This window comes from Agrilus planipennis, unplaced genomic scaffold (genome assembly GCF_000699045.2).
Source record: "Agrilus planipennis isolate EAB-ADULT unplaced genomic scaffold, Apla_2.0 scaffold125, whole genome shotgun sequence".
In the NCBI taxonomy this organism is placed as follows: Eukaryota; Metazoa; Arthropoda; class Insecta; order Coleoptera; family Buprestidae; genus Agrilus; species Agrilus planipennis.
This window is the reverse complement of record NW_020439119.1, coordinates 145,051-169,150: the sequence shown is the minus strand read 5'-3', so window position 1 is coordinate 169,150 and position 24,100 is coordinate 145,051. Positions and strand designations below refer to the sequence as shown.

The following is a 24,100-nucleotide window of genomic DNA, read 5'->3' as shown; positions in this document are numbered from 1 at the left end:
TACATACATACATACATACATACATACATACATACATACATACATACATACATACATACATACATACATACATACATACATACATACATACATACATACATACATACATACATACATACATACATACATACATACATACATACATACATACATACATACATACATACATACATACATACATACATACATACATACATACATACATACATACATACATACATACATACATACATACATACATACATACATACATACATACATACATACATACATACATACATACATACATACATACATACATACATACATACATACATACATACATACATACATACATACATACATACANTTCTTTTCCGCCGCTCCCACTGTCCATGTTTCGCAGCCGTACAACGCCGTGCTCCAAACATACACCTTTAACAACCTTTTTCGAATTTCTAAATTAACCGTTCGCGAGCATAGAAGTGACTCCTTTTTATTAAAGGCGACACGACCCTGCGCTATCCTCTGCTTTATATCCCTAGTACTCCTTCCACCCTGACTTATCTGACTGACTAGATATCTAAAATCAGCCACTTGTTCTAATTTTTCGTCTCCTACCTTTATATCCGCTCTTTCCCTGCTTTTTCTTCCCTTGCATACCAGTATTTTAGTTTTACTTTTATTTATTTTCATACAGTTCTGATCTGTCAGAACCGCTTCCATTTTATTTAAGGCTACCTCTAAGTCCTCCTTGCTGCTATATCATCGGCAAATTTAAGCATGCTAGTCTTTTGCCCTTGCACATCTATCCCTACACTTGTACTGTCTTTAATGATGCTGATCGCGTTTTCGATGTATAGATTAAAAAGCAGCGGTGACAGTGTGCATTCCTGTCTGACTCCCTTCCTAATATTTACTTCTCTACGTTGCAGTCCCAGCTTTATGTTGCTCTTTATACAAACTAAGTATCAATTTTCTATCTTTGTAACTCATCCCTATATTTTTAAGTATATTTAACATTTTGTCCCATTTGTCAAAGGCTTTCTCTAAATCTACAAATCCTATATACGCACTCTTTTCTTTTTCTATCGTTTTCTCTATTGTAAAGCTAGAATTGCCTCCCGTGTTCCTCCATCTCTTCTAAACCCAAATTGATCTTCCCCTAATAGCTCTTCTGTCCTTTTCTCCATCCTACTGGAAAGTTAAGCTAATTGTTCTAAATGTCTCGCACCTATCCGCGCCCTTCTTTTTAGATAATGTTACTACTACCTTCCGTTTATAATCCTCTAGGACTTTCCCCGTTTCGTAAATGTTACTTACTAGCTTAAACATACGATCTCGAACCTCTTGTCCTGCATGTTTTAGAATTTTACCTTATATCCCATCTACACCTGGCGCCTTATGATTCTTCAAATTTTTTAATGCTACTTCGAACTCTTCTCTCATTATGAGATAACCAAGCTCATCTATCTCCACACTATCTTCCTTCTCTAATATATCTCCTAACTCAGGGCCTGCGTATATGTTCTTTAAATATTCTTTCCACCTATCTGCCTTTCCCTCATTTTCTATCAAAATTACTCCTGCCTTATATTATTACTACTATGTTTTACATCTCTAAAATTCCTTTTAATTATATTATACGCCTTATCGGTTTTACCTACTTCAAACTTTTCTTCTACTTCTTTACACATCCTATCAATCCACTGTTCCTTAGCTGCCCTACACTTAAACTAATTATTTCCCACTTTATAGCTTTATATCTTTTTTGGCCTTCTTCGTCTGTCCTGTTTTCGTATTTCCGCCTTTCATCCATTAATCCTACAATCTCATTTGTTATCGAGGGTTTCCTACTTTCGTTTTGTTTAAGACCTAGTATATCTGCAGCTGCTGACTTTAGGCACGTCTTAACGCAGTTCCGTTCTGTCTCTATGTCCCCGTCATTCGTTGTCATTTTACCTAGCCTATCACGCGTTTCGCTACATTTTAGCTTTTCTAAGTCGAGACGTCTCCTACCTTCCTTTTTTTTCAGAATTTTGAATTCAAGATTGGTCTTCATAACTACTAAGTTATGATCGCTATCTATATCTGCTTCTGGATAACTCCTACAGTCCACTACTTGATTTTTAAATTTTTGCCTAACAAGTATGTAATCTAACTGATATCTCCCTAAATCACCTGGCATCTTCCACGTATATCGCCTCCTAACGTGATGGTTGAATAAAGTATTCGCGACGGTTAAGTTATGTTTATCGCAAAATTCTATTGGGCCAATAATATTCCGTACCTATTTGCGCAGATAACTCTTGCGCTCAACGGTGACCCGGGATATGAAATTGTTTCAAAATTTCCCTTTGTTCCTGAAGGTCAGTGATATCTTTTAATAGTTTGTTGGTGTACAAAAATTTAATAGAATCGTCGAAAGCGTTATGTATCATTTGAGCAGTGTTTTCGTCTAAGTACCTATCTTTCGTATAAATGCAATTAATAACTTTCGGGTCCGCATATTCGCGTAATACGTTAATCATTTCATTCTCACCGTTATTTCGAGTTATGTGTAGTAAATATCGCGTCTTGTCAAATAGTTTTACTTTATTTAGTTTCGGACTATTGAAAACAATTATAACAAATTGCATCTTGTGGAGATTAAGTGGCTCGTTTGTAAATGGCAATGTCGCACTTACATTCTCCGATTGAGAATGTCTTGCGACACTAGAATTATCTTCTTGAGTCCTTGTCGAATCGAGCAGGCTCCGATCCTCAAAGTTTCGCGTTCTGGGGGTTTGATCTTAATGTCCGACAGTATCCAAATTTTCTCTTATACAGGTTTTTCGGTGGGTTTCGCCATCAAGCGCTGTTCTGGTTTTAAAATTTCCTCAGGTATAAATTCGTCCAAGTCGCTCGGGTCAGTATAACTTTATCCCCAGGACGGTTAAACATAGAAAGCAAGTCCTCCTGTGTTTCCACCGGGTAGGTCTCCAGTCGCGATAAGAAGTCAGCATTAGCATTAGCTTTCCCCTTTTTATAAGTTATCGTGTAATCGAATTCCTCAAATTTTAACCGCCACCTTAAAAAAATTAAATATGGTGGTATTCGAGAAGTTATTTTATGTTCTCGCTTCCACACTTGTTTTAGATTATACTTTACTAGCTGGGAAAGTCGTTTTGGACATCCATATTAACATGTTGAAACAAATTCTCACTCAATCACTAGATTAATAATTAAATAACCACTGAAGTGGTCCATGATCCGTAATGATATTAAATTTCCGCCCGTATAGATACGGCCTAAAAACCTTGGTCGCTTAAACTATTGCCAAACATTCTTTTTCCACAGTTGAGTAGTTTTGCTCATGACTATTAAGAGTCCTACTTATGTACATTATAGGCCTGTCTTTCCCAATCGATCCTTATGAAAGGACGGTACCCAAGCCTACGTTCGAAGCATCCGTAGTTACATTAAATTTTTCGTTGAAATTAGGACAAGCCAAAATAGGGGGGTTTGTAATTAATCTTTTCATAGATTTAAATGCGTTTATAAATTCCGGTGTATGAATAACCTTACTATTCTTTTTCAAACATGATATAAGTGCTTTCGTTTTGGTCGCGTAATTCCGTATGAATTTTCGATAATATCCAGATAATCCGATGAACGATTTTATTTCCTTTTGGGTCGACGGTAACTTAATTTTTTTAATTTTGTCAAGGGTTAGGTTTAATTCCCGTTGTTGTTATAATATGACCTAGATATTCAATCTCCTGTAAAACAAATTCCGATTTTTCCAATTGTATCTTAAATGTATGCTGCTGCAACCTTCTAAATGCCTTGAATTCCGGGCAAAAGAAAAATTTGCCTAATTAGGTATTCTCCATTGGGGTTGGTTTAGGTTATTGGGACGCGCGTTAATTTGATTTTGACGTAACTGACTCACATGGTTATTAAATGAATTGGGTAGAAATCTATTAGTTTGAGGCATCCTGGGTTGAAGGTTTGAAGGGTTACGAGGATTTGGCTGTTGGAAAGATTTATTTTGTGGGAAATTTTTCTCTATTGGGTGTTTAGTAATTAATGTTAGTACCGTACCAATAGCCTGTGTCAGCGTAGAAAAGTTCCTGACGTCCAAAATGGTTTGCAACATCGGCTGGACTGTTCGAATATAAAATTTCCAAAGCAGTTTATTCATTAATTTGTTTATGTACAACCTTCTGTTCCACCGTTAAATTTTTTCCCTGCAAATTTTAATGTCTAACTGTGTTTGAGCCGTTTTAATGCGCTTAATGAAGTTGGCTAAAATTTCATTTGGTTTAATTTTGAGATTTTTAAATCTGTGCCAAAATTTTCCTATCGATGTGGTCTTCGAATTTATTTCTGAGCACATCCCTTAACGATGGCCAGTTCTGTATGTCGGGTCTACATAAAACTAAGTCGTTCGCTTCACCTAACAATTTTGAACATATCAAACAAAATACATAGTCGTTGAGAGTCTCGTCATCTGTGTTTCCATATCTATTAAAAAACTGATCAACACGTGAAATAAATGTCTCGAGAGTGTTCGGATTACCATCATACTTGGGTAAAATATCGCCGTATTTTTTTTTGCGGCGGAAATAAGTTGTTCTGTGTTAAGTCGCGGCGCCTGAACCCGCTGAACATTATCGTACTGCATAATAAAATTTGGTAAAGTTTCGGTTCGTCGGAAATCTAAAAATCCCTCTCCTGAGAAGTTCAATGAACCAAAAGTCGCGTTCAAATCCTCTAAGTCGTCACTTCCGGTTGATACGTTCATTAATTGACACTAACCTAACTATTTTATAGAACTATTACCTATAACTAATCAAGTATACACAACCTCTAAAATACTTTTACAAAAATGTTTCAATTTTTGGAGAACTGGTTTCCTTTATTGATGAAAACGTTGAGCACTTGGATCTTTTTTCTAAGAATTTTAACAAGGTTTTACAGCTGGGTACTTCATTGTTGTCTAACGTCATTTCCCAATGCCACGGTGTTGCTGGATTAATTTAGGATAAAATTAAATCTGTGACCGGAATATCCCACGTTGCAACGGGAGATTTTCTAATGACCTCGTATGTTGATTAAATATGTCAACCAGATTACCCAAAGCTACCGGTGTACCCTTTTGTAATCGAGGATATTCACGAAGCATTGCCCAATGTCGCATCATGTTCTGACGGGTGCAATAGTACTTTTCCTTTAAAATTGAAAATGCAGACATCAGTCTATCATATGCAGCTAAGCCATCGACGTCAAAAGACAGAGGAAAGCTTGCAAGAATGCGACACAGAAGTAGTCGATAGTATGTTTAAAATCAGTAAGATAAGTTAAATTTCCTTCGAAATTTAATTTCGTAAATACGTATATTATTAAGGCCATCAGCTCAATACCTTTTTATTTTTAAAATAGAGAACGTATAAATCAATGCTGAATGGTAAATATCCTCATGTATTTCAAGGACTGAAACAACAGAGATATATTTCTTCAATAAATGCAAATAACAGTTGAAAATATTACCTACATTTTAAAACAAATTGAATGGACTCTATAGTAACACCGGCACTGATAAAAGCGACCAATAATTAAAAATTAATTCTTACATTAACAAAATATGTACCAGCTGCTCGCGCTTATAGATAACCTGTTTTTGAGTCCATACCCCACACGCAGGAAAATCAGTCAGAGTCAACGTGGCGGGTCAAACGTCGATCCCAGAAGAAGAAGCCCCAGGTTTGTTTGCGCTAAACGAACGTCTTCTCCACAATAAAGGCGGACGGACTGCAACCCATCCGACACAGACCGTGGAGACTGTTATTGGTGAAAAAGAAAAAGTCAGAAAGATCTAGAGATATGTACAAGGAAATGATAAGATCGTGGACTTTGCCAGTTAAAAGGAAGCATAATTCGACATTAATTTATGCCGCTAGTTGCACATTGTAACGAAGAAAGACAGCTATCCCTTTCGAATCGACGATACCTTGAACGAACTTGGTCGACGATATTCTCAATGTTAAACCTTAATCCAAATAGAAGACGACACTCTCCATCGGAACAGGACTGTGGCATTTTAATGTTCGGTTTATGCAACACGCCAACTGCATCCTAGCAACTTATGGAAACTATCTTGAGTTGCTAATTGGTTAAAAATGCCTAGTATACCTCTACGACATTATTGTTGTCGGTGAAATTAGAAGAGGTCCCAATAAATAGCTAAATCTCAAGAAAGAGCCATTAACCTGGGGTAAGTAGCTTTTAGTATCGCAGTTTCAGACGACCCGCAAAAGATTAGAGCGATGCAGAAGTGACTAGTACCTACCGATGTCTGAAGCTTCCTTGGATTTGAGAACTGGGTTGCTTGGTGGTATTCGAGAAGTTATTTTATGTTCTCGCTTCCACACTTGTTGTAGATTTTACTTTACTAGCTGGGAAAATCGTTTTGGACATCCATATTAACATGTTGAAACAGATTCTCACTCAATTACTAGATGGAGACGAAGAAGTGTTCAGTTATCTCAGTAGGATTCTATCTAAGTGTAAATGGAAATGCTGTGTAATCAGGCAAAAATTGTTAACCGTAGTGCAGAGCGTGGGGCATTTCTGCAAGTACCTCTATGAGAGGTAGTTTTCTCTCCGTGCTGACCATGCCGCTTTAAAGTGGTTACTAAATTTTAAGAGCCCTGAGGGTTAAATACCAGGTTGGGTAGTAGTAGCTCATCGAATATGATTTTGTCATAGTACACCTAGTTAGGAATGGCAATATATATTTCGAACGCTTTATATCAAAAATCATGTCCCGAAAATTGCAAGCACTGTAGGTGAGTTAAGGAGCACGAGAGGTTGTAAAATTAATCCTTATGGATGGGCAGTGGCTACTGCTAGTACCCTAGTATCCCGAGAATGGTCTGGAAATGGAAAAATGACGGAGGACGGAAGGTTTATCCAAAAATCGTTATGGAATCAATAGAATTCTATCGTTGAAAAAGATGGTATCCTGACACGGGTGGTACAAAACTAGGATAGTACTAATAGCAGACTACAGTTGATCATACCGCGAAGGTCTGTGTATGGAATTATGCAAAGAAGAGTACAATTTTACAAGAAGGACGTTGCACTAGTGTGAGAACTACGATCACAAGATGAAGATCATGCTACTGTAGTTCTTAGGCTTTCTCGGCCGGCCTACATCGATGATGTGTTTTCTTCCTAGTTTTTTGGCCGTGGTCCGTGGAATTTTATTTTTCCAAACGTTTCACCATCAGTTGCGACTCAGTACCTGCCCAGTCACCACTGAACATGCCGTCAGCAAGGAACGGCGAAACGTATGGAAAAGTAAAATTCCACGGACCACGGCCAAAAAGCCCGGAAGAAAACACCCCATCGAAGATCAAGCTATTTGAGGAGGAGGTATTAGATTTTAAGAAAGAGGTAGAAACAGCATTGGCACGTAACGTCGAAGTTAAAAAAGCAGCATCATCCAGCATGACATTGGAAAAGAAGATGGAAATGGAGCAATATGTATGCTATTTCGAGTAATAAAAACATTCAGCAATTTAAAAATCCAAGCGCTCATAATAAGTGAAATGCAGGGAAAACGGAATGCAGCAAGCAGCAGCACCCCAGCAACGAAAGTCGCAACAGTATGCAGCCCGGTCTGTAATAGACGACACAGCACTCTTTTATATTAGCAGAATTCCTCAGATAAACCAAGACTGCTTACTGAAAGTTCAAAAAAAGGTTCTTCTAACACCAAGCATAAATGGTTCATTTAGTTTGTTTTTGTCTACCACTTCCAATTTGATTAGTAGCAGCTAAAATAAAATGCACGTATGTAGAGTACTGCTTCACTCCCACTCTAATTTAATTTCCGAAAAAAATGCAAATTCATTACAATTACAAAAACGTGAAATTAATATGTCAGTACTAGACTTGAATCAACAAAGTACAAATATTGAGTTTTCTATTCACACTATCATTAAATCGAAATCTACTACCTTTTCAACAAAAGTAGCGTTTTCATTAGTACCAACGATAACTGGTCACCTTTATCCACGTACAATCAGTCGCAACAGTTTATCAATTCCCGCAAATATTACACTCACTAATTCCGAATTCCACAAACCATCAGAACAGAGGTGCTAATCGGAGCTGAATTCTTCTATAATTTACTAGTGTGGTTGATTCGGCTGTCCTACAAAAAACAGTATTCCGTTGGATAGTTTCGACTTCCGTAGAAAGTAATTTAGATAACATGGTAACACTAGAGAGACGTTGGGTTGCGTCTCTAATATTCCTTTAGAGGCTTAATTGAAATGATTTTGGGAGATCGAGGAGGCTGTACCTGCAGTACATTGGTCGCAAAATATGTGATGAACACTATTGTGAATACGGTACGCGTATCAACAGAAAGTTATGTTGTGCAATTGCTGTTGAACGGACAAAAACAATATATGGGGAAAGTTACAACGTAGCTTTAAAATGATTTCACAATTTTGAACAGAAATTTGGCCAAAATCTAGAGCCTAAAGAACAATAAATACATAAAATTTCTTCACGAGTATTTAACATTAGGTGATGTGACAGAAACTACAAATAATTATAAATGTACAGAACGTTATTTCTTACCATACCACCCGGTTATTCATGAATTTTTTTTTGTTTGTTTTAGTTTTATGAAGGGAAAAATAGTGTTTGACGGATCAGCGAAAACGAGTAGTGATATCATTTAAATGATATGAAACAATTTAAGAAACGTTTAACAGGGTTGACATTTAATATTAATGTAAAAATTCATTTAATTTTTATCCACTACAAATTACCTGTATACGCAAAAGTCCTGGGTTCGATTTTCGACGAGGGCGTTATAGCAGTAAAGATTTTTCTTATTAATTTGAGGTAATTTGTAGTAGATAAAAATTGGATATTTTGGAAACTACATAAATATTTCATAAAAAGTATTCAAACATTAGCAAAAAATTTATAGAAAATATATACCTATCTAATACATTACATTATAGATTATTGCGAAGCTCCTGAAAGCAATGGTCAAAACACACAGTTCTGGAAGATCCGGGAAATATAAGCTTGTATCTTCGAATTTCACATTTTGAGCATCATCGACATTCGTGTCGCAGTTTATTGTATCTTGTGCCCTTTTCTAATTTAGATGGACCATGCTGAATGCATTTGTTCTCTTTGAATTGATTTGTCATGTCTCTGGGTTCGTTTCCTGGTAAAACTGGTACCATTGCAACAACTATTGATTCATGATATTCTAGGTACGACATCTTTGGTGTAAAATATTTACTGTTTAACATATAGGAATTGTACAACATAGTCGGAATAATGTGAGTTCCTATTTTTTTAAACCCATTATTTTACTATGGGATGGATAGTAAAACTGCAACTGATCTTGTAGATCTACAACCGGCATATAGTTTTTGTATTGAACAATTGGGGCTGGTTTATTTTATTAGTACCATATCTAAACGAAACTTCTTCCATCGTATTTGCATGTTCTTCAGTAGTATATAGTATCTTCCGTTTGTTCTTCCATTTACGTACATAGATATTTTCTCCATAACGATGAACGGATTCACCAGGCTTTAGTTTTGTCTTACTTACATCTTCGGAAATGTTTCTTCCCGCCTACAATATTCCTGTGCAACATGTAATCGACCAATCCTAAAATTACGGCCAGACAGCAGATTTGGTAGTGCATATCCCGCGTAAATATTGATTTGTAGCACAATTATTTCAACGAACTCGTCGTGAACCGGGAGAAAAGAAAAATGGACTTACTTTCACCTTGTATTGGTACTTTTAGTAATTCCTGTGGTGAATTTATATCACAAAAAACGTTAGAACGTCACATGTTTATTGTGAGCACTCGTGTAAGTACCAAATTTGCTTAGAAGAGCTCAAACAAGTCGATTATTTCCTTTTAATTTACTAATGAAGTGCAAGCCGGTCAAGATGAACGATCTTCATTTCTGCCCGAGACCCTTTCTCAATACGATGAACAATATTTATATAGTCATACCTTGTCGCCAATAAAATCGTTCTCGCACCTTCCCTAATGCCAAAATGTTTTTCGCCATGGACTGCTCTAAGATTTTTCAAATTCTTTTCTTCGGAAGTACCACTTGATCATGCTTCTGGTTCCATGTGGACATTCCCACATTTTATTCAAAACACCGTAGTCCAAGTTAAGGGATTAAGGGAAGTCCACCACGCCCAATAACTTTTCGTTGTTTGACTCAGGAGACTGACATCTGTTTACGATGGTATTGAGGTTCCGACTTCTTTCCATCTCATTATTGGGCCAATGTCTTCGTCCTCCTCCTGGTTTTCGATTAATGCCTTATCTTCCCACGATTCCTCAGGCTGGACAGTGGTTAAATTACAACAGATCCTTATTCTCTGCAGATGAACAATGTTGGTAGCTTTCAAGGCAAGGTCTCCGTTACAGTGCATCAGCGTTGCTGTGTTGTTTTCCTAGGCGATGCTCGATGCCAAACTCATATTCTTGAAGTTATTGTAGCCATTGTGCAATCTGTCCTTCTGGGTGCTTGAATTGCAGTTGCCATTTCAGAGAGGCATGATCCGTTCTTAAGAGAAACTTCTGTTCATACAGGTACCTGCAGAAATCTTCGAGAGTTTTAACCACAGCTAAAGCTCTCGGCGGGTGACACATTCATTTCGCTCTGGCTTCGAGAGTGTCTTACTAAAGTACCCGATGACCTATTCTTTTCCATCTTGTACGTGGGTTAACATACCACCAAGTCCCATATTATTAGCGTTGGTATCAACGATGTTGGTTTTGCAAAACGGTGGGTATGTCAATATTGGGGCTCCAGAGAGCTTCAGATGTTCAAATCCTTTTTGACATTCAGCATCGTTCATAATTCCTTTCGATGTTATGACATGACCTAGATACATTACTTTTCAGCATCGTTCATAATTCCTTTCGATGTTATGACATGACCTAGATACATTACTTTTCGTACAAGTAGGATGCATTTCTTAGGAAAATTTTTTAAAAATTTCAACAAATGCTTCAAGTAAATAGACTACGAGATGTTCCCATCAAAAGTGAGAGGTGTACTTTTTGACGGGCTTGCGAAAAATTTCTTATCTCATTTGTTCCCTAATTTCTTCAAGATCTCCTTTCGATCTTCATTTTCCGTATTAATATCCCTTTCTTCTATCCTCTTTATTTATTTCCCTTTCTTCTATCTTCTTGTCCATTTTGATTTCCCTTTCTTCTATTTTCTTCTAATCCCACTTCTGACACCAAATGTCACGTAGTTATAGCTTCCTGTACTGCTCGCATATTTTGTTTCATTTCTTCCTGAGCTGCTTTTAATTCTTCTTTCATTTCCTCTTGCCCTGCCTTCATTTCTTCTTGTCCTGCTTTCATTTCTTCTTATCTTGCTTTCATTTCTTGAGCAGCTTTTAATTCTTCTTGTCCTATGTTCGTATCATTTTGTACTGTCTCCCTTTTCTTTTTTATTCTTACCCAGTTTCATTTCTTCTTGTCCCTGTTTCATTTCTTCCTGTCCGGTTTCCATTTTTTTTTTGACATTTCTACCATTACTGCCATTAGTACATTTATTTGTTCCTCCATTTTCGCTTCGGTAGCTTTGGTCGTAACTAGCATGAAATATTTCGATTTCTTCTAGAAACTGCGATGGAACCCTTTGATAATGTCGGATTTATTCTTCTTCCTTCAAAAACTTTCGAACGATATGCGACTTGTTAAGATTTCTTGCAGTCAATGGGACCTTCCAGAATGATCGTTTAAATCCTTCAAATTCCTCCTTCTCCCTTCCAACGATATATCACTTTCTACGGTTTCACCCGACCGATGGAAACTCCCAGAAAATAGGCCGGTGAACGCTCTGGAACATTCGATGGAATTCTCCTCCTTCAATCCTCTTCAGTCTTCTTTTAATCCCACTTCTGACACCAAATGTTACGTATTTAAAATCCTTATCACATTACTATTACTTCTATTTAATTTTTTTAATCTAATTAACACTTCTATTATTAATTAGTTAACAATTCACCACTATGCAAACACCATCATTTCTACGTTCTCTCTCCTTTTTTTATTGCCTTGAACTCTGTATCTCGTATTAACTCAAACTAGCGACAACTATTTACAGAGGCTTCACATTTTCTAGAAATTCCCAATATATGCCGTCCAGAAACCTGGCCTTCTTTGTCACTATGTATGTTGTTTCGTCTACATACACGTAAACATACAATGAATTGCGACCTAAACTATTAGGTACGTATCGTCGATGTTACCGCTGCTTGTAGCAACAATTTTTCCTAATTCATTTGGAATTACCTGTAGTTAGTTAAATTAATTAAAAAATTAATTTACTAATATTTTCGTTGTTTTCGGGCGAAGCCAACTTTGACGAATTTATTTTTGTGGCCCTTTCCTTATAAAGGAAGAACAATTTTGAAATGAAAGTAAATTTGTATTCTTTCTGACTAAAGCAGTTCATATGGAACTAGTTAGCAATCTTACTACTGAGCCTTTTTTAGCAAACATACGAATATTTTTTGTAAGACGTGAGAAATCAAACCACATTTATTCTAACCATGTTACGAACTTTGTAAATACAATCACCAAACATTCAGGTATTCATTATTTTATCAAATCTGAATATAACAATAAGTCAATTCAGACGTCATTAGCAAACAACAGTGTTAATTGGAATTTCATACCAGCTAAATCTCTGCACTTTGGTGGCCTGTGGGGAGCGACTGTCAACTCATTTAAATACCATTTGGTTGGTAACTAACAATAAGCGTTCAATCATCATAATTTTGGATATTTTATATTTTATCTCTTTGTTTTTGGACGCAAGTCGTTCAAGAACGGCAATATATGTCTGCTATGCATATTAAATACTCTGCGGGTATATCCATACTCATCATATTATATACTACGAGAGTGTACGCGCGAATATGTGCTAAGACAAAGGGCGCAGCTGCGGTATGTAAGCAGTTTCTGGAAAAAGGAGTTGCGCCGTTAAGTCTCACAGTTTTCCAGTGTGTAGTATAAGAAGCCATGTGCGAGGTAACATATGAAAATTTTTCATGTAAAACAATTTAATTTGGTTAATAAATAATATTAAATATAAAAGTGCATTTTTGATTTTTTCTTAACAACGCACTTAAACCTTCCAGATACCTGCAAACATGTAAAAAACGAAAATGGAAAACACAAATAACACATTTAAATACTAACATTACCCAAAATAGTTTTTGCTTAATTTTAACTTTACAGGCTTCTCCGTCAATGTGCAGGAGTCACGTTCTAGTCAACGACCTGGCAAATTTACTCTTTTGTGTTATGAACCTGTTGCCTGCCATCTGTAATTCATCAGATGAACTCGTTGGACTTCCAGTCACCTCAGAAAATAAGATACTTAAGGATATTCACGTAAAATGCAAGGAACTGTTTTTCTGTTTTCTGCTAAGAGGTGCACCGCTAGAAATTCTGTATAAGGTATATAGAACGAACGAAGGAATGAACAAACGAACTACATAATACATAATATAAATGAATTAATATACCTACCATCAAATAATTATTATTGCAGATGTTTCGCAAAAAGTGGGACGAACTTTATATATATAAACCAGTGAGCGGTATGAGCCCATGGGTCATGTTTGGATTGCCGTATCTTTATCTGGATAACCCAAGCAATGTTAAAAATGTTTCCGACCTTCAGGATAATGTTGTAGTATATTCTGAAATTACAATTTTGTTGGCACAACCACAGCCAAATTGGTGTATGCTATTGAAGGTTGGTTTCCGTTGCATTTAATAAAAACAAAGGATATTGTATTAACTTACCCCATGAAGGTTGCTAAGATGTATTCCCACCATATTTATTTAATTTCACATTCTGCAATATATATACATAAATAAGTTTTATTAATTTTACCGATGATACATTTCTTTTTATGGTTCTTTCAATAAATTTATCCATCTCGAATTAGACTGTTACCGTGTTAGATACTAAGCGGCTTTTATTAATTTTTTATTGAACTAATTTTAACTTTTTCATTATTTTACATTTTAAATAAGTCGCATTAGGTAGGTACGCATTAATATGTAGAAAATTTAAGTCAATTTTATTCTTTGACAGTTGGAATGTTTTAAAATATTTAACAGTGTAATCCGGAATGTTTCTCCAAATCTGCCATATTCTTAACTACTACAAGTACATTTACTTAAAAATCTTGAAAGGAATATCCTGGTGTGATACTGTACTGTAGTTATGGTATTTAAAAGCAAAGGAAGTTATCTGCATCGAAGAGAAATAAAAAAGCCTAATTTGGTTGGTAGGTATATGTGAATTACGATAGTGGCCGTTTGTCAGGTAGCCTGCTTAAAATACTTGACGTTTTAATAGTTGTTCAGATGTTTAAATATTAGAAATATTGTTGGTTTATCCAAATATCATATGGAAGTGATTTAGGTATAATTTTAGTGTATCGACCTTTTGCAGGTAATATCTTAAAAATAGTTGTAGATACGCTTACACTTATTCAAAATAATATTTGAAAACTAGTTAGTTACCACTTTCTCTCCTTCCTCTTTCAGGATGGTGGTTGTGTTTTATATACGTTTACACAACTCATAATAACAACACAACAATTAGCAACAGTATAATCAAATCATCATGTTCAGTATTTAATCATAAATATCACCGTAAGGGTCTTCCATATATTCATACACAGTTTGTAGCAGTAACTGTATATAGTGTAAATGAATATTACTACGTGCAGTTACTCGTGTTCTTCCTCATAGAAATAGATTATTTGCATTTAAACTTCTTCATAAAATTTGTGTGTTCCTCATAGGAGAAGGAAGTGGCGCGGCAGCGCAAATTAAATAAAAATAATTGGTCCTTTGAGCCGGATATAAGTGCAAATAATAATTTCGTGCGAAAATTGTATGTCATCATATCAGCAGTCATCAAGCAGAAGTCCCTTCGAATCATCACGTAATCAAGAACTACAGTATCAAGACAAACAACTTATCAATAACCATCATTATAAGCGACAAGTCAATAACCACACTCCGCTCCTTATTCCAAATCACATATCATCTTTATCAACACAAACATAATTACGGCATACATAAGGTAAATGCGTCATCCTATTATTTTATACCATCCTACTTGTATCGCTTCAATCATTTATACAAGCATGGAAGATCTAAGGACTTTAATTTAACAAAGGGCTCAACTAAAATCCCATTTAACCAGATTCAAAAATAGTGTAAACACCATTTCAGAAGCTACTTTAATTAATAGTGAGCACGTGACTGAAATTAAGGACAGACTTTCTAATATCAATAATATCTTGGTAGTGTACAAACAAATTCACTTCAAAATAATTAACATATCAGATAATATTGCGCATGAAAACGATATAGAACAATTTGAACGTTCATTTTATGAAACCACGACATTTGCTATAACTTTGATTGCTAACGTGTCGATCAAAGAACAAAGTCAATCAGATAGTAAAAATACCGAAAATGAACCAGTTGGTGACCTGAGAAGCATTAGTTTACCTACATTCAATTGTCAGTTTGAAGAGTGGTTAGAATTTCACGATGCCTTTGATACGCTCATAAATTAGAATTCTAAATTATCCAACATGCATACATTTTATTACTTGTTATCGATAGTTAAGCATGATGCTGCTCAATCACTTAAAACATTAAAAATATCATTCGACAATTATGAGATAGCTTGGGATTTGCTCAAACGAAGGTATGAGAATAAAAAATTAATGGTGCAAAACAGCATTAAATCATTATTTAACGTAGAGTCAATGAGAAAGGACAGCTACCACTCCCTGCAATGCTTATTAGATGATACGTTAAAATTAATTCAGTGTTTCAAAACTTATGAACAACCCACTTTAGGTACTATTTTAATCTACCTTATAAGTTCTAAGTTAATTAATGGTACTAGACATGAATGGGAATCCTTAACGTTAAAAAATGAATTCCGACCTTTGCAGAGTTCACTAAATTTCTAGAAAGCAGATGTAGCATACTAGGTTCATTAGAAGACAACAAGGAGAATCAGAACGTATTTAGCTCCAACAATAAGCCAATAAACAATCATTTAAGATCATATGTTAGCAATTCTTCGAATTATTGTCATTTTTGCAAGACAAAGAACATAGTATTTATAGTTCTAAAGCATTTTTAAACTTAAGTATAAACGAACGTATCATGGAAATCAAACGTCTCCAACTCTGTCTAAATTGCTTTAGGAAGAATCATTCTGTGAAAGACTGCCTTGCATAAAAATGTAAAAAATGTAATAAGAAACACAGCAGGATCGTTCATATTGAAGAACGGGTCAACAAGCAACATAATTGTCAGAATAATGAACCTGAAGATAATAGTCCCAAATCCGATAACTCAGCAGGACCGTCTAGTAGTAGTAATGATAGTAACGTATTTGTAACAAAGGCGGTCTTCTATACAAACTGTACTGTAGGTAATGCTTCGTCAATTCAAACATTATTATCAACTGCATGTGTAAATGTATTAGAATGTCATGGTTCATTTCAAAAATGCAGAATTTTACTAGACGTAGGATCTCAATCGAACTTTATAACTAAATCACCGTGCATAAGACTTGGGCTCAAAAAATTCGAGTGGAACTTACCCGTAGGTGGTATAAGCGAAACAGTAGCTAATATACGATTCTGAACTTCAGTAACAATCAAGCCTCGTGCTAGTGATTATGATATGGAAATTTCATGTTTCATTTTGGATAGGATAAGCGACAACATACCGATTATTCCATTCAAGTTATGTACTTTAAAAATACCCACAAATAGTAAACTGACCGATAGTAATTGCAATGTTCCAGGTAATGTATATATTCTGTTCGGAGCCGGTTTGTTCTGGGAATTGCTTAACGTAGGTAGAATTAGGTTAGGTAAAAACAAGCCAATATTACAAAACACAAAATTAAGTTGGGCTTTAGGAGGAGATATATACGAAACAAATAGGATAAACAAGGAAACCATATTGTGTCTTATTGTAGCATCCAGGATAGTAACAATATTTTAAGCAATCAGTTAGAGAAATTTTGGGAATTAGACAACTTTGAACATAAGAAGCATGATAGTCTGAAGAAGAAACCTTTTGCGGGGATCATTTCGTCGTAACGTATCGACGAAATGAAGAGGGAGATTTATAGTTAGTATACCATTTAAGCGTTCGGTTAGTGAATTAGGGGATTCTAAACAATTAGCTCTAAAGCGATTCTATTCAATAGAAAGAATATTAAACAAAATAGGTAATTTGAAGATCGAATACGCGAAATTCATGTCTGAATACGAATCATTAGGGCACATGACTAAGGTTTCAGAACAAGATATCTAAAGCCCGTATTGCTATCTTCCATGTCATGCTGTAGTCAAGGAATCAAGCCTCACAACCAAGGTTCGCGTAGTCTTTGATGCATCCGCGAATACAGTATCGGGAGTATCACATAATAAGATTCAATGTGTTGACCCAACTATCCAAAGCGACCTACATCCGATCTTATTACGGTTTCGATTACACACCTTTGTTATTACAGCTGATATAGCTAAATGTATTGACAAGTAGTAGTCGATGAAAATCAGCGTAACTTGCAATTGATACTTTGGCGTGAAATTTCAGACCAAACGATTACGTCCTTCCGATTAAACACGATGACTTATGGTACAGTATGTGCATCATTTTTAGCTATTCGATGTCTTCAGCAGTTGTCAGTCGAAAACAGTAGCGATTACTCATTGGCTTGCGAAGTAATTAAACGTGACTTCTATGTCGATGATTTGCTAACAGGCTCCGATTCGATTGAAGACATTTGTGGACTACGGGAGGATATATTTCGTATTGTAATGTTCGTGAGTTTAACAGATTAACTTTTAAGAAGAAAACTATTTATTTACACTAATTATTATTGAACTTAGAAACACTATTAAATTATTACTAAACTTAGGTAATTATTCTATTTATTTACACTACTGTTACTATTCACTGTTCTATTTATTTCACTTCTATCACTTCGGGAACTTTCTCGAGCCGTCACTTTCCGTTTCGCAGGATTATGCCGGAATCTGCAGTTCTCCCTTCACGACATCCACTCCGGGAATAGAAGTAACAGTCCACGGTCTTCTCATGATTGGTCCGATTCGGGTTTTTCCTGCAAACCAAAATGTCTATTCCAGTACGGTAGAACAGGACTTCGATCATGTTCCATACGATCTTCCAATTTAGCTTGTCCAGTCCACAACCAAGCTTCGGAATTGCCAGCTTCTGTAGGTTATTCTCCAGAAGATGTCCGCGGAGTTCCATTACTGCGTCCGTCAGGCAAGCACAACAGTCTTTTTCCCTTCTGTACTTGGTCTTCAAGATGTTCCAAACCGCCAAATCTGTGTTTGAACTCGGACGCGATACCACGGTTCATTCTTAGATCCTTTGAAACGCAATGGGCCAGAGAATATTCCTGGGATATAGCAAAGAGGTCTCGTCGGATTTCTTGCGTCACTCCAAATCTCCTGTTAACATGGGGGCCTTCCTTCCTCTTCGAATGTGGGCTCGGAAGGAATAGTTCTTAATAATCTGGCCCGCGCCTCCTCTTCATTTGTACCGGCGAATGGAGCCAAGCGATTAAAAGGGACTACCTTCGGATTTCCATTTGGGGTTTTCTTAATTCGATAGATCACGTCGTTAATCTTCTTCACTATCTCATAGGGTCCTTCCCAATTCTGTTGGAACTTAGGTGACAGTCCAGTAATCTGAGCATGCAGACGAACCGACTCGTGGAAATCGTTAAGCTTTCTTCGGAGGTTGGTAACATAATCTTCTCCAGCCAAGTCATCTCCTGGTTTACAGCCGAATTTGGTCACATGGTAGTCGTAACTCCCTTCCGAAAATGACACTGGCAGGTGTTTGACCAGTCATTTTGTGGACAGATGAACGGTATGCCATTAAGAATAAAGGCAAATAGCGGTCCCAGTCCCTTTGGTGGCAGACACTACGTTGGAGAGATATTTAATCAAGTCCCGGTTCATTCGTTCAACCATGCCGTCCGATTATGGATGGAGTGGAGTGGTTCAAGTTTTCTTTATTCCTAGGGGCTCGCATATTCCACGGAATATAGCCGATTCGAAGTTCCTCTCTTGGTCTGAGTGCAACTCCAAGGGCACCCCAAAACGACTGATCAACTCTTTCATCAGTTCCTCAACTATGGTCTCCGGCTCCTGGTTCGGAAGGACATAGGCTTCAACCCACTTCGTACAATAGTCCATAACGACCACGATGTACTTGCCTCGGACTCTGGGAATGGACCCGCCACATCGATTGCGATTCGTTCGAAGGGGCCACCGACATTGTATTGACGCATTGGCGCCCTTGGCCTTTTCTGTGGTACACTTCTTACAGCAATTCTTGACATCTTCCTTACAGTTCACTCCAAAATGGCCACCAGATGATCCATCATGAAGATACTGCAACATCTCTCTAACCTTGTTTCGAGAAATAACCAGTTGCCTCCTATCTTCCTGTCCATCTGGACTTTTAACAACACGCTTCAGGATGCCATCCTCCAAAACCATAGAGTCCCATTGAGCCCATAACGATTTTAGTACTTGGGTACAGGAAGAAACTTGCTGCCACGTTGGCCGTTTTTCGTCTTTTTCCATTCCACTATCTTCTTCAANAATCCTTTTTGACATTCAGCATCGTTCATAATTCCTTTCGATGTTATGACATGACCTAGATACATTACTTTTCGTACAAGTAGGATGCATTTCTTAGGAAAATTTTTTAAAAATTTCAACAAATGCTTCAAGTAAATAGACTACGAGATGTTCCCATCAAAAGTGAGAGGTGTACTTTTTGACGGGCTTGCGAAAAATTTCTTATCTCATTTGTTCCCTAATTTCTTCAAGATCTCCTTTCGATCTTCATTTTCCGTATTAATATCCCTTTCTTCTATCCTCTTTATTTATTTCCCTTTCTTCTATCTTCTTGTCCATTTTGATTTCCCTTTCTTCTATTTTCTTCTAATCCCACTTCTGACACCAAATGTCACGTAGTTATAGCTTCCTGTACTGCTCGCATATTTTGTTTCATTTCTTCCTGAGCTGCTTTTAATTCTTCTTTCATTTCCTCTTGCCCTGCCTTCATTTCTTCTTGTCCTGCTTTCATTTCTTCTTATCTTGCTTTCATTTCTTGAGCAGCTTTTAATTCTTCTTGTCCTATGTTCGTATCATTTTGTACTGTCTCCCTTTTCTTTTTTATTCTTACCCAGTTTCATTTCTTCTTGTCCCTGTTTCATTTCTTCCTGTCCGGTTTCCATTTTTTTTTTTGACATTTCTACCATTACTGCCATTAGTACATTTATTTGTTCCTCCATTTTCGCTTCGGTAGCTTTGGTCGTAACTAGCATGAAATATTTCGATTTCTTCTAGAAACTGCGATGGAACCCTTTGATAATGTCGGATTTATTCTTCTTCCTTCAAAAACTTTCGAACGATATGCGACTTGTTAAGATTTCTTGCAGTCAATGGGACCTTCCAGAATGATCGTTTAAATCCTTCAAATTCCTCCTTCTCCCTTCCAACGATATATCACTTTCTACGGTTTCACCCGACCGATGGAAACTCCCAGAAAATAGGCCGGTGAACGCTCTGGAACATTCGATGGAATTCTCCTCCTTCAATCCTCTTCAGTCTTCTTTTAATCCCACTTCTGACACCAAATGTTACGTATTTAAAATCCTTATCACATTACTATTACTTCTATTTAATTTTTTTAATCTAATTAACACTTCTATTATTAATTAGTTAACAATTCACCACTATGCAAACACCATCATTTCTACGTTCTCTCTCCTTTTTTTATTGCCTTGAACTCTGTATCTTGTATTAACTCAAACTAGCGACAACTATTTACAGAGGCTTCACATTTTCTAGAAATTCCCAATATATGCCGTCCAGAAACCTGGCCTTCTTTGTCACTATGTATGTTGTTTCGTCTACATACACGTAAACATACAATGAATTGCGACCTAAACTATTAGGTACGTATCGTCGATGTTACCGCTGCTTGTAGCAACAATTTTTCCTAATTCATTTGGAATTACCTGTAGTTAGTTAAATTAATTAAAAAATTAATTTACTAATATTTTCGTTGTTTTCGGGCGAAGCCAACTTTGACGAATTTATTTTTGTGGCCCTTTCCTTATAAAGGAAGAACAATTTTGAAATGAAAGTAAATTTGTATTCTTTCTGACTAAAGCAGTTCATATGGAACTAGTTAGCAATCTTACTACTGAGCCTTTTTTAGCAAACATACGAATATTTTTTGTAAGACGTGAGAAATCAAACCACATTTATTCTAACGATGTTACGAACTTTGTAAATACAATCACCAAACATTCAGGTATTCATTATTTTATCAAATCTGAATATAACAATAAGTCAATTCAGACGTCATTAGCAAACAACAGTGTTAATTGGAATTTCATACCAGCTAAATCTCTGCACTTTGGTGGCCTGTGGGGAGCGGCTGTCAACTCATTTAAATACCATTTGGTTGGTAACTAACAATAAGCGTTCAATCATCATAATTTTGGATATTTTATATTTTATCTCTTTGTTTTTGGACGCAAGTCGTTCAAGAACGGCAATATATGTCTGCTATGCATATTAAATACTCTGCGGGTATATCCATACTCATCATATTATATACTACGAGAGTGTACGCGCGAATATGTGCTAAGACAAAGGGCGCAGCTGCGGTATGTAAGCAGTTTCTGGAAAAAGGAGTTGCGCCGTTAAGTCTCACAGTTTTCCAGTGTGTAGTATAAGAAGCCATGTGCGAGGTAACATATGAAAATTTTTCATGTAAAACAATTTAATTTGGTTAATAAATAATATTAAATATAAAAGTGCATTTTTGATTTTTTCTTAACAACGCACTTAAACCTTCCAGATACCTGCAAACATGTAAAAAACGAAAATGGAAAACACAAATAACACATTTAAATACTAACATTACCCAAAATAGTTTTTGCTTAATTTTAACTTTACAGGCTTCTCCGTCAATGTGCAGGAGTCACGTTCTAGTCAACGACCTGGCAAATTTACTCTTTTGTGTTATGAACCTGTTGCCTGCCATCTGTAATTCATCAGATGAACTCGTTGGACTTCCAGTCACCTCAGAAAATAAGATACTTAAGGATATTCACGTAAAATGCAAGGAACTGTTTTTCTGTTTTCTGCTAAGAGGTGCACCGCTAGAAATTCTGTATAAGGTATATAGAACGAACGAAGGAATGAACAAACGAACTACATAATACATAATATAAATGAATTAATATACCTACCATCAAATAATTATTATTGCAGATGTTTCGCAAAAAGTGGGACGAACTTTATATATATAAACCAGTGAGCGGTATGAGCCCATGGGTCATGTTTGGATTGCCGTATCTTTATCTGGATAACCCAAGCAATGTTAAAAATGTTTCCGACCTTCAGGATAATGTTGTAGTATATTCTGAAATTACAATTTTGTTGGCACAACCACAGCCAAATTGGTGTATGCTATTGAAGGTTGGTTTCCGTTGCATTTAATAAAAACAAAGGATATTGTATTAACTTACCCCATGAAGGTTGCTAAGATGTATTCCCACCATATTTATTTAATTTCACATTCTGCAATATATATACATAAATAAGTTTTATTAATTTTACCGATGATACATTTCTTTTTATGGTTCTTTCAATAAATTTATCCATCTCGAATTAGACTGTTACCGTGTTAGATACTAAGCGGCTTTTATTAATTTTTTATTGAACTAATTTTAACTTTTTCATTATTTTACATTTTAAATAAGTCGCATTAGGTAGGTACGCATTAATATGTAGAAAATTTAAGTCAATTTTATTCTTTGACAGTTGGAATGTTTTAAAATATTTAACAGTGTAATCCGGAATGTTTCTCCAAATCTGCCATATTCTTAACTACTACAAGTACATTTACTTAAAAATCTTGAAAGGAATATCCTGGTGTGATACTGTACTGTAGTTATGGTATTTAAAAGCAAAGGAAGTTATCTGCATCGAAGAGAAATAAAAAAGCCCAATTTGGTTGGTAGGTATATGTGAATTACGATAGTGGCCGTTTGTCAGGTAGCCTGCTTAAAATACTTGACGTTTTAATAGTTGTTCAGATGTTTAAATATTAGAAATATTGTTGGTTTATCCAAATATCATATGGAAGTGATTTAGGTATAATTTTAGTGTATCGACCTTTTGCAGGTAATATCTTAAAAATAGTTGTAGATACGCTTACACTTATTCAAAATAATATTTGAAAACTAGTTAGTTACCACTTTCTCTCCTTCCTCTTTCAGGATGGTGGTTGTGTTTTATATACGTTTACACAACTCATAATAACAACACAACAATTAGCAACAGTATAATCAAATCATCATGTTCAGTATTTAATCATAAATATCACCGTAAGGGTCTTCCATATATTCATACACAGTTTGTAGCAGTAACTGTATATAGTGTAAATGAATATTACTACGTGCAGTTACTCGTGTTCTTCCTCATAGAAATAGATTATTTGCATTTAAACTTCTTCATAAAATTTGTGTGTTCCTCATAGGAGAAGGAAGTGGCGCGGCAGCGCAAATTAAATAAAAATAATTGGTCCTTTGAGCCGGATATAAGTGCAAATAATAATTTCGTGCGAAAATTGTATGTCATCATATCAGCAGTCATCAAGCAGAAGTCCCTTCGAATCATCACGTAATCAAGAACTACAGTATCAAGACAAACAACTTATCAATAACCATCATTATAAGCGACAAGTCAATAACCACACTCCGCTCCTTATTCCAAATCACATATCATCTTTATCAACACAAACATAATTACGGCATACATAAGGTAAATGCGTCATCCTATTATTTTATACCATCCTACTTGTATCGCTTCAATCATTTATACAAGCATGGAAGATCTA

The 24,100-nt window shown here is 35.9% G+C and overlaps 1 protein-coding gene across 1 annotated transcript in view; it reads left to right on the top strand.

Moving 5' to 3' along the window:
- LOC108736195 overlaps window positions 1-24,100 on the top strand; it is a 121,651-nt gene that overhangs the window by 54,887 nt on the left and 42,664 nt on the right. The window contains exons 5-6 of the mRNA XM_025977711.1: window positions 13,304-13,525; window positions 13,620-13,826. Of these exons, the coding sequence (XP_025833496.1) occupies window positions 13,304-13,525; window positions 13,620-13,826 (429 nt within the window). The remainder of the gene's footprint in view (window positions 1-13,303; window positions 13,526-13,619; window positions 13,827-24,100) is intronic.